Here is a 12,379-nt window from a genome sequence, read left to right on the forward strand (position 1 = left end):
GGGAAACCCTGGTGTAGAGGATCCTGTCATTATCTCATCATGACAACAACTACAGCCCATTCATCATCCACCCTCACACTTCTTTTTCACACTTTTCCCTAGATCACTCACAACACCTTTCCAGTGGAGCCCACTGGATGCTGACACTACATCTTCACAATGTGTCCTTTTTGTATTAATTTTGTAGCAAAAAATATTTTACCCCCCTTTTCGATCTTGTCTCATCGCTGCAACATGACCTGCCTTAACCCAGCCACACCAATGTGTCAGAGGCCAGCCTGCAGGCGCCCGGCCTGCCACAAGAGCGCAAGTCTCCCGAGTGGCGCAGTGGTCTAAGGCACTGCATCGCAGTGCTAGCTGTGCCACTAGAGATCCTGGTTCGAATCCAGGCTCTGTCGTAGCCGGCCGCGACCGGGAGACCCATGGGGCGGCGCGCAATTGGCCCAGCGTCGTCCAGGGTAGGGGAGGGAATGGCCGGCAGGGATGTAGCTCAGTAGATAGAGCATGGTGTTTGCAACGCCTGGGTTGTGGGTTCGTTTCCCACAGGGGGTATGAAAAAATAAAAATAAAAAAATAAAAATGTATGCACTAACTGTAAGTCGCTCTGGATAAGAGCGTCTGCTAAATGACTAAAATGTAAATGTAAGTAAAGCCCCGCCGGCACTGGGCCAATTGCACGCCGCCCTATGGGACTCCAGATCACAGCCGGTTGTGATACAGTCTGGGATCGAACCCGGGTCTTTAGTGACGCCTCAAGCGCTGTGATATAGTGCCTTAGACCACTGCGCCACTCGGGAGGCCCTACAATGTGTCATTTCTACACATACTAGGTCTAACCACTGGACTGGTGACCAACACTTGACCTCAAAGCGTTGTACATAAAACAGCCATGAGATCTGTAACCTTATCACTGTACTGTCCCTAAATGCTGCTGCCACAGGACTATCATACATAATGCAGAATTCTGGGAAAAGGGGTAAATTATCAACAAGCACCAACTGAAAGTCACGAGCCGTGAAAGTGGCCAAACAAAGTTCCCTATTTGGTCTGTGTTGATACTGTTGGCCTCTAAGCGGGGGATCGGTAGCTAATGCAGAGCTGAGACTTCAAGGGATGACTGACTACTTTAATTAGGAAAGAGGGGACCCCTGGGGGGACAAGTGAGGAGGATAGTGCCACTGGCCCTGGAGGACTGGCACTTACCCAAATACACTGGCCAACAAGCAAAGGTAAAGGACTGACTGGTGCACTAGCTGTTTGGAAAAGGGATCAAATGCCTCTAGACTAGAGTCAACAACAAAATCACAGAGGTACTATAGGTGGGAGGTGTCATGAATATGCTTGCCCACTGGTTAAGTGTTTGGCCCCTGTCAGTTAAGGTTAGGTCAGGTTTTGGCTCTGATGCAGTGTAATGAGGCTTGACCCAGGTCAAATCTTGATTAAAGTACATTACAGCTGTTTTATTGTGTAGACTGAGATGGTTTTCAGCTACGTCCGGTATTATCTGTTGTCTGAAACAAGGAAGCAGGTTTGGCCTGTGTTGTTCAGTGCCAGGTGCTCCATGTTTTACGCCCACTGAATCTCTCACACTGACAGCTCCACAACATTGCTATCCTTCCATCCACATTGCCATCTCTTTTTCATCTACCATCTCTGTGGTTCTTTGTCTCTCTTTATTGTCTCTCATCTTCCCCCATCTCCATTCAATGGACCTTCTGTCTATTTCTCTGTCTCTTTCAAATAAAACCCACTGACCTTATCACCCTCACAGCCTCTAAAACTTTTCTGTTTCCATGTTCTGCTTTCTCACTCTCTCACAGTCGTTCCCCCGACTCTGTCTGTTTCCATTACATCTTTACGTGGTGTGACTATCTTCACTCAATCTCTATTTATGTCTGTCCATACACAGCTCTCTCCACAGGCCTGAGCTCTTCTCCCTGGCTTACCACACACACACACACACACACACACACACACACACACACACACACACACACAGAGACACACACACAGAGACACACACACACACACACACACACACAAATTTTTCTGGGAAAGGCTCTGAAATGGAGGGAGGGGGCTCCACGCGGCTCACCAATCTGTTCACCCTGTCTGTCATAAAGCAGAGACACACTGGAGATGCTTTGACTCACCAAATGACAGACAGGATCCAACATTCAGACAAATGACAAATGGTAATATACAGAACCATAGCCCCTCCCCTCTGAGACACAAACAAATAAATAGGATCGGGTAAACATACAAACACATCCAGCTACTCAAACGCACCCCCTTGGAATGCCACACATACAAAACACATCCAGCTACTCAAACGCACCCCCTTGGAATACCACCCATGCATTAACCCATGCTCTCACGCCCACACTGACAAGTTGTCTTCATCGCCAAAGCCCCCCCCCCCCCACACACAGGATTAACCACATGGTCTTACCGTGAAGCAGGGGATGCCTGTAACCAGGGAGTAGACCAGCAGTGGTGGTATCTTGCTGGTTTCATCCGGGCCGGGGTAGGGCTTGGAGAACGTCTTGTCGTAGCAGAAGAAACCCTGGATGTGAACGGGGAACGTGTCTGTGTACTCAAAGTAGTACGCCAGGAGAACCGTCCCTGCCATGATCACCAGCTGGAAATAGAACATGATCCCCACGTTAGGCAATAAGAGGAGGAGGAGGTGGAGGAGGAGAGGAAGGAGGGAGAGTCAAGTCCCGGTTCCCCTCATCCACGGAGAGAGGCATAGGAGTGATGGGAGGGAGAGAGAGGTCCGGTGAAGAGATCAATAGAGGGAGAGAGCACCTACTGTAAGCCTGACCAGTGCAGCATGAGACAGAGAGAGAGAGAGAGCGAGAGAGAGAGAGAGAGAGAAAGCTGGAGGAAGAGAGCGAGAGAAGGGAGCATCTACAGGAGAGAGGAGAAAGATGGAATAAAGACAGAAAAAAATAGATTTCTACTGCAACATGAAGAAAGAAAACAAAGAATGTCAGAGAGCGAAAGAGAGACTGGGAGTGAGGAGGGTGAAAAGAGTGTGAGATAGAGGGAGAGGGAGAGGGGGAACTGCTTGCATTGGTATCGGTGCCGGCGCGCCTGAGTCTACTACGGAGGAGCAGTGGGTGTATTTTTGGATGCTGTGTGTGAAAAGTAGTGTGAATGTGATCGTAAGCATCATCCAAACCAGTTATATGAGCTGACATCCCCTGTGACATGTTCAAAGTCTGAATCCAGGGTTTTACTTATCTAGGCAGATCCATGGATCAGAGATAATAATACACTACTGAGATATCAACTCAGTTGCGAATCGTCCTACAGTAAAAATAAATTACGAAAATGGTGTCTACATGTAATATTTCCCCCCATCTTGAATAGACCAAAATATAATTTTCCATGACTTTTTGTATCACATGGAATATACATTGTACAGTAGTATGGTGGAATGGAGCTGCATCTGACTTTATAACTCAAATCCACACAACACATCCTAGCTGTATCACCTTAGCCCCTTCCCTTCCACATCCCCTGAGAGGGAGACTTAGCTAGGGACATGGTGCTGGGCTAGGGGACATGTTTCAGCTTCACTCTCCCTTAGGATGTTATCTGTGCTACAACTCCCTCTGACCATAGACACTGCAGACATCTGCGATACACACACACACACACACACACACACACACACACATACACACACACATACAGTCTTGTACAGCTAACCTTGTGGGGACACACAATTCAGTCCCATTCAAAATCCTATTTTCCCTAACCCTAACCCGTACTCTTACCCTTACCCTAACCTTAACCCCAACCCAAAAACCTAACCTTAACCCTAACCCTAAACCTAGCCCTAGCTCCTAACCCTAAAACTATCCCTAGCTCCTAACCCTTAACGTAATTCTAACCCTAACACTAATTCTAACCTTAACCCTAAACCCCCTAGAAATAGCATTTGACCTCGTGGGGACTAACAAAATGTCCCCAGTTGGTCAAATTTTTGTTTGTTAAACACGTCCACACACACACACACACACACACACACACACACCAGGGTACTCAGATATTTATAAACAAAATGCCAGTTTTTTCTTTGTTCAGAATCGTCTTCACTCTCTCTACCCTCCCTTGAGAGAGAGACATGTTATGCCATGTGCGGTTGTCATGGTGAAGAATATAACGGTAGAGATGAGTTCACAATATTGTGCAATTTCATTTCCTCTCAGCAGGATTTATGATTGCATAAAGTATGGAGGTATAGTATATTTAGGTTAGCGTGACCTTGTCCTCATTCAGAATGATTAAAGGGAGACCATTGTAAGAGTAATGAAGAACTAATGATGACCAGCAGCAACACTGAAAGATACATAATAGATAAACATAACCTCATATACTTTATAATTGGCGTTATATTAACTTATACTGTTAATTAACTGTATTTTATATCCTGACAATGAGTATGCAGAGTAGGCTTATGTTTAAGTAACACATCTGCAATAATGAAGGCTATTCCAGATACATCATTATCTTATCAACAATGATTCCAAAGCCCCCGACTTATCACAATCCCAAGCCAATGTTATTCCCTCACTGTGTATCTTTATCCCCAACAGCCTGGAGAGAAACAGAGATATTTTGAAGTAGGAGTGAGTCATCTCATTTTCCTGTACCATTATTTTACATATGATCTGGGAGGGATCTGGGTTGGATTTGAATCATTACATTCTGAGAACCGTCCGTCTCACAGTAATACATTTTAAAGGCATATGAGAAAATATATGGCATTGTGTCATTAGCAGTACACAGCTCAATAAGACACAGTACAGTACAGTGCAGTAGTGAGGACATTTTGCCCATTCAGGTGCCCTCTTGTCCAAATCCAGTTGTGGGTTTGTTGTTTTTTGTGGCAGTCTCACTTTCATCTGACTCGTTGGACCGGTGATGTTCAGACATATTATTTACACCCTGAGACCTCCTCAACCTCTCTCTGTCTCTCTCTACCTCCCTCTCTCACACTCAATTACTGTCTACAGTATCTCGCTCTCTCACACACACCAATGTGCTTGTATCTGACTGGTGCAGCTGTGCTGCTGTCAGAACTCCTGTTAACCAATCCCTGGTCAGTCATAATTCCTCACCTGTGATTTGATGGTCACAATGTGAAACATGGCAGTACTGTTTACAATGTGGACAGGTCCCTTTTACTATCAGCCAGTATGAAGATAATCCATTAAAAGGGCAATACAGTTAAACAACTAAATTTTCCAGTTTTTTAATTGATATTTCCACACTATGAGGTTGAAATAACAATCTGAAATTGTGAAAATGATGATAATGCACTTATTGTGTAAGAGCTGTTTGAAAACAAAAAATGCTTGGAATTTCAGCCTGTTCAGGTGGGATGGAGTTTTTTTAGAAGAAGAACTTGCCCACTGCAGAGTGACAGGCGCCTCTTCTCCTCTATTCTAAGCTCATTAAGTGTTAATTGACGTGGAGCTAGCTGAGGACCACCCACAGAGCGCAGCGCCCAACACCTACCCAACAAGAAAGCTCTTCCTCTATTCATAGTCACACACTTCTGGGTCGTGGCCAGGGACAATCTAATGTGATGAATGTTAAAATGGTGTCCTCTTCATTTCCCTCAAGGTAATTGAAGTTATTAAGCATGTTTCATAAGGCTGAATAGTTTAAAAGCTCTACATTTGAAACTATTTTGTTTCCTGTGTCTGAGCAAGTGGACATTCGCTCAGGTATCTTGACTGTGGTTATCCAGTTATAGAACTATGTTTTCCTGATCAGGTGATTTTCAGGGAGCTATTGTGCTAGCTAGTCCCACTTTGGTGTTGTTCTAGCGCTGTTATGTGTTATTTGTGGTGGAATCGTTTCAAAATTACCTGCATCCCTCACAGAGGGATACTTTTCTTGCTTGGGATCTTGCTTTGTTAGGACTCAAACACAGGGGGACATGATTCCCATTACCTTCAATGACCACAGTTTGAGTAGCAGTTACCCTGCCGTTCACCTTTGCAACAAAGGCTGGCATGTCATACACATCCTCACAGCACCAGTATTCAAGATGACACAGACAGGAAGCAATTCTGCCCTTTTCTGAAATTACTGTTCCACCTCCTTGCTTATGTATGAAGTTAGGAATTTCACATTGTGTGTATATATTTTCCTTTCAACATGTCCCTTTTTATGTCCCGTCTTTCTTCATCATCCTCAAATCTTAACCTTTACTTTCCCCTCAGTCTCCCCTCAGGGTTTATTGTTCTCCATCTCTCATCCACTCGTATTTTCCCTGCTGTTCTCTAACATAGAATGTTTTAACTCTGGTGAATATTTAATAGCAGTACATCTGTGTTTACAAGTTCAGGACAGACCAGAAAGACATAAAGTACTTGAAGAAACCATTTAGACCACGCCACTAAACTCAGGGAATACTCCATCAGTCTCACACTAAGCTTCCAGATAAAACATTGATCATAATCCTAACTCCACAATCCTAATCCTTGGATGTAATCCTAAATCTGTTCTTTTTATTTAATTTCTTTCCTTTCCTTAAATTTTTTTAATCCATGTTCCCTATAACAATGATACAATAACTCTGAGATCTCAGATCAAGACGTTTAATGGGTTGGTAAGGGTGCACTGTTGACACTGAGTGTACAAACATCAGGAACACCTTCCTAATACTGAGTTGCACCTCCTTTTGCCCTCAGAACAGCCTTGATTCGTCGGGGCATGGACTCTACAAGGTTGTGGACCATTCTTGATACACACGGGAAACTGTTGAGCATGAAAAACCCAGCAGCGTTGCAGTTCTTGACACACTCAAACGGGTGCGACTCCGGGTGCAACTCCGTTCAAAGGCCCTTAAATATTTTATTTTGCCCCTTCAACGTCTGAATGGAACACATACACAATCCATGTCTCAACTGTCTCAAGGCTTAAAAAAAGCATGATTTAACCTGTCTCCTCCCCTTCATCTACACTGATTGAATATAAGGGATCATAGCTTTCACCTGGATTCACCTGGTCAGTCTATGTCATGGAAAAAGCAGGTGTTCCTAAGGTTTTGTACACTCAGTGTATCTCCCTAAAGAGTACATAATATACTATTCCTTACGTGTGTGTGTGCCATTCATGTGTAAGCAGGCCTGTAAACAACCTGTGTTATATCAAGTTTTTTTGAATGTTACGGGGGATTAAAAACCAACCCTCTGTTGCTGGCTACAGATGTAGGATCTTGATTTGAGGCAGTTTCCACAGCAGGAAAATAATCCTGCAGCAACATTATTTAATTAATGGACATTTTTGTAGGGGTTGATACACTTTTCTTTAGGGCAAATCAAGGCTAACATTTCTAAGTGGAAATGACAAACTTTAGAAGCCTTTTTAAAACTCAAATACACTACAAGTTTGCATAAGACTCCTGAACATCTAATCAAATGGCTACCCATACTCTTTTACGATGCTGCTACTCTCTGTTTATTATTATTATCTATGCATAATCACTTTAATAACTTTACCTACATGTACATATTACCTCAATTACCTTGACTAACCGGTGCCCCCGCACATTGACTCTGTATCGGTACCCCCTGTATATAGCCTCGCTATTGTTATTTTTACTGCTGCTCTTTAATTATTTGTTACTTTTATTTCGTATGATTTTATATTGTATTTTTTTGTGATTTTTGGGGGTATTGTTTCTTAAAACTGCATTGTTGGTTAATGGCTTGTAAGTAAGCATTTCACTGTAAGGTCTACACCTGTTGTATTCGGCGCATGTGACAAACACCATTTTATTTTATTTGATTTCCTGCTGTGCAGGAAAATTCTCAGCAACAAAATAGTGATGAAATTAAGATCCTACATCTGTAGAGATTCAGGTTGCTTTTCAGAGTGCTTTTCTCTGCCTCCATGTATCATGCATTCTCTCCCTCCATCTTACAGTACATGGTCTAACCTTGCTCCATCACTCCAAGCTCTGCTGACAGACCTCACCCCCCACTGAGAGGACAACTTTGCAGATGGACTCCCATGCTGAGTGGACGATGGCAGGGGAAATCCTCATACTGTGTAGTGTGATGCTCTACCACTGACCACCACACTCTAACACAGGGTCCTCCTCACTCCAATAGACAAGGCAGGCGACTGAAAGTCAGCTGAAATATTTGTACATAGTTTTGTCTCAACGTACAGTATGTTATTCTCAGGAGGAACAGCCATGTCCCTTAATAATAATAATATGCCATTTAGCAGACGCTTTTATCAAAAGCGACTTACAGTCATGTGTGCATACATTTTTACGTATGGGTGGTCCCGGGGATCGAACCCACTACCCTGGCGTTACAAGCGCCATGCTCTACCAATTGAGCTACAGAGGATCCCTTGGTGCTGTCAAAGCAGTGTACTCTGAAAGAGCAGTTTTGTGTTTTGCTGGGAGGGGTGGGTGGGTTCAGATGGAGAGCTGGGCACAGGGGCCCACGTCAAACACATGCTGTCCATTAGGAGCCCCCAACAGCCTTCCACTCTACTGCCATCACACACGCTACGTTGAACCGCCCAGACATGACAGGAGACCTGGGGAGAGAGTAGGGGGAATGCAGGGAACAGGTGCAGGGCTGGGGGTGGTGGTGGTAGCAGCAGAAGCCCCCTCTCTCCCCCTCTCCACCCTCCACAGTCACAAAAATAACATTCACTGAGACCAGCTCTTACGGTGCGGGTACAGGGCACAATAACAGATGAGGGCACAATAACACATTATTTTCTGATTCACTTAGAAAATTCACTTCAACTTGCTTACCTTTTAATTTTTTTTATTTTACCTTTATTTAACTAGGCAAGTCATTTAAGAACAAATTATTATTTACAATGACGGCCTACACCGGCCAAACCCGGACGACGCTGTGCCAATTGTGTGCCGTCCATTGGGACTCCCAATCACGGCCGGTTGTGATACAGCCTGGAATCTAACCAGGGGGTCTGTAGTGACGCCTCAAGCACTGAGATGCAGTGCCTTAGACCGCTGTGCCACTCGGATACAAGTGTGTGTTGTGTGTGTGTTTGTGTATGTGGTGTGTTTGGTGTGTGTGTGTGTTTGTGTGTGTGCTGAATCGCATGCTGGGCTGGGAGGCTCCTCTGTAACTGACTGTAAAGTGGGCTGGGAGGGGGGGCTCAAATGGATGTTGTGTAACCTTTAAAAACACACACCCCTCTCCAGGGTACTGACCAATGCATGTGGAGAAGAGAGATCACTCCTGCCCTCCACACTATAAGACATGATGCAACAACACACAGACTGTTGTCTCTGGCATCCTCAGGTCTAAGGAGTTGGTGTTGCCCTCATCATGTACAACTTGCTATACTCTTATTGTGTGTCAACAACCGAATCTCTCCTAGGTAGATGTTGCCATCCATGTAGCTGACAGCAGGTCAGTGTTAATTATAGCTCAGTCTACAGACTACAGTTGGAGTTGGCAGGGATGTGGTCTAATCCTGATCTCAGGCCTGTGCCAGTCAAACATGTGAGCTGAATGGGAGTTTAGTGTGGCTGGAAATATGGAGATAGATTGATTAGAGAAAATTCTACTCTTAATTTTTTTCCACCCTTCTCTCTCTTTGTCTTCATTTCTTTCACAAGATCCATCTCAACATCTATCAGACTCACATGATGAATAGCTAGCTACATTAGAGATAATATTTTTTGTTCATTCTGTCAGCCAGAAGCTGATCATGTGAGTATTTGACAGAGCAGAAAATAGTCAATAGAAACGTGTGTGTGTGTTTGTGAGTGAGAGAGAGAGAGACAGCGAGAGAGAGACAGCGAGAGAGAGACAGAGAGACAGCGAGAGAGAGACAGAGAGAGAGAGACAGCGAGACAGAGAGAGAACGAGAGCGAGAGAGCGAGAGAGCATGAAAGCATGAGAGAGTAAAATAACGGAGATGGAGGAAGAAAAATAAATGGATGAGGAGAGATGGGAGAGTAAATGAACAAGAAGTATGTCTCACTGTGCATTGTTGGGGCTGTACAGATCCCAGTGGTGGGAGGAAGAAAGGAAAGCAGAGGAAGAGGAGGTGTACAAGGATGGAGGGAGGAAAGAGGACGGGATGGCGGGGGAGTGGAGGGGACAGGAAAAGAGAAAGGTTGAGAGGAGGTGAGGGAAGAGAGATGGAGGAGAGTGAAACTGGCATACGAGAGGTACTGTAGCATGGAGAGGATGGTAGTTTGGCATGCTTTCAGGGCTGTGTGTGTGAGAAAAAGAGAGAGGGAGAGAGAGTAAGAGCGAGAGAGAGGAAGAGAGAGAAAGAGGAAGAGAGCGAAAGAGAGAGATGACCGATCTGTGTGAGAGAGTTGAGGAGGGGGAGAGTAGAATGGGTACAAGAGCGAGAGATGTGAGCTGAGCTTTGATCGTCCTCCAGAAAACATCTCTCGGGCTCCTTCTTTAAATATCTCTTTCTCTCTGTTTCTGCTTTTCAAATCTTCACTCGCTCTCCCAACCACTCTTTCTTTTCCATGTAACTCTTATCTTAGCCTCTGATTTCCCCCTCTCGCCCTATTTTCAGTATAGTTCCTCTATTGTCCCAGTGATGTCTCTGTCTTACACTAAGTGAGGATGGGTGGGGCTGTAAACTGGGTTATAATGGCTGGTAAACAGACCCACAGACCAACACACAGGGGGGTCTGGATCACTGGGTGTAAATGTGCAGTCAGATCCACACCCCTGCAGAGCGCGGGACCAGGGAGGAGACCCTGTACCCACATTACACAGATTACACTGTAAAAACATATACACTATCAGTCAAAAGTTTAGACACACCTACTCATTCAAGGGTTTTTCTTTATTTGTACTATTTTTTACATTGTAGAATGTTAGTGAAGACATCAAAAGTGAAGACATCAGTGAAGACATCAAAACTATGAAATAACACAAACGGAATCATAACCAGTAACCAGAAAAGTGTAAAACAAATCAAAATATATTTGATATTCTACAAATAGCCACCCTTTGCCTTGATGACAGCTTTGCACACTCTTGGCATTCTCTCAACCAGCTTCATGAGGTAGTCACCTGGAATGCATTTAAATTAACAGGTGTGATTTCTTAAAAGTTAATTTGTGGAATTTATTTCCTTCTTAATGCGTTTGAGACGATTAATGTGTTTGGGCCCCGTGTAGCTCAGTTGGTAGAGCATGGCACTTGCAATGCCAGGGTTGTGGGTTCGATTCCCACAGGGGGGCCAGTATGATAAAAAATACAAAAAATGTATGCACTAGCTGTAAGTCGCTCTGGATAAGAGCATCTGCTAAATGACTAAAATGTAAAATCAGTAGTGCTGTGACAAGGTAGGGGGGGTATACCGAAGATAGCCCTATTTGGTAAAAGATCAAGTCCATATTATGGCAAGAAAAGCTGAAATAAGCAAAGAGAAACGACAGTCTATAATTACTTTAAGACATGAAGGTCAGTCAACCCGGAAAATTTCAAGAACGTTGAAAGTTTCTTCAAGTGCAGTCGCAAAAAACATCAAGTGCTATGATGAAACTGGCTCTCATGTGGACCGCCACAAGAATGTGAGACCCAGAGTTACCTCTGCTGCAGAGGATCAGTTCATTAGAGTTACCAGCCTCAGAAATTGCAGCCCAAATAAATGCTTCACAGAGTTCAAGTCATAGACACACCTCAACATCAACTGTTCAGAGGGGACTGTGTGAATCAGGCCTTCATGGTCGAATTGCTGCAAAGAAACCACTACTAAAGGACACCAATAAGAAGAAGAGACCTGCTTGGGCCAAGAAACACGAGCAATGGACATTAGACTGGTGGAAATGTGTCCTTTGGTCTGGAGTCCAAATTTGAGATTTTTGGTTCCAACCGCCGTGGCTTCGTGACACGCGGTGTGGGTGAACGGATGATCTCCGCATGTGTAGTTCCCACCATAAAGCATGGAGGAGGAGGTGTTATTGTGTGGAGGTGCTTTGCTGGTGACACTGTCTGTGATTTATTTAGAATTCAAGGCACACTTAACCAGCATGGCTACCACAGCATTCTACAGCGATATGCCATCCCATCTGGTTTGGGCTTAGTGAGACTATCATTTGTTTTTCAACAGGACAATGACCCAACACACCTCCAGGCTGTGTAAGGGCTATTTTACCAAGAAGTAGAGTGATGGAGTGCTGCATCAGATGACCTGGCCTTCACAATCCCCCGACATCAACCCAATTGAGATGGTTTGGGATGAGTCAGACCGCAGAGTGAAGGAAAAGCAGCCAACAAGTGCTCAGCATATGTGGGAACTCCTACAAGACTTGTTGGAAAAGCATTCCAGGTGAAGCTGGTTGAGAGAATGCCAAGAGTGTGTAAAGCTGTCA

At 44.5% G+C, this 12,379-nt stretch overlaps 1 protein-coding gene across 4 annotated transcripts in view; it reads right to left on the minus strand.

The window, feature by feature from the left end:
* The window catches only part of LOC121569423 (phospholipid phosphatase-related protein type 5-like), a 64,263-nt gene that overhangs the window by 28,240 nt on the left and 23,644 nt on the right, over window positions 1–12,379 (minus strand). For 3 of the 4 annotated variants that reach the window (XM_045221254.1, XM_041880367.2, XM_045221255.1), the window contains exon 3: window positions 2,453–2,641. The exons of the other annotated variant lie outside the window; for it this stretch is intronic. In XM_045221254.1, coding sequence (XP_045077189.1) covers window positions 2,453–2,641 — 189 coding nt within the window. The remainder of the gene's footprint in view (window positions 1–2,452; window positions 2,642–12,379) is intronic. 4 annotated transcript variants of the gene reach the window in all.

This window comes from Coregonus clupeaformis, chromosome 7, assembly GCF_020615455.1.
Source record: "Coregonus clupeaformis isolate EN_2021a chromosome 7, ASM2061545v1, whole genome shotgun sequence".
NCBI classification, from domain to species: domain Eukaryota; kingdom Metazoa; phylum Chordata; class Actinopteri; order Salmoniformes; family Salmonidae; genus Coregonus; species Coregonus clupeaformis.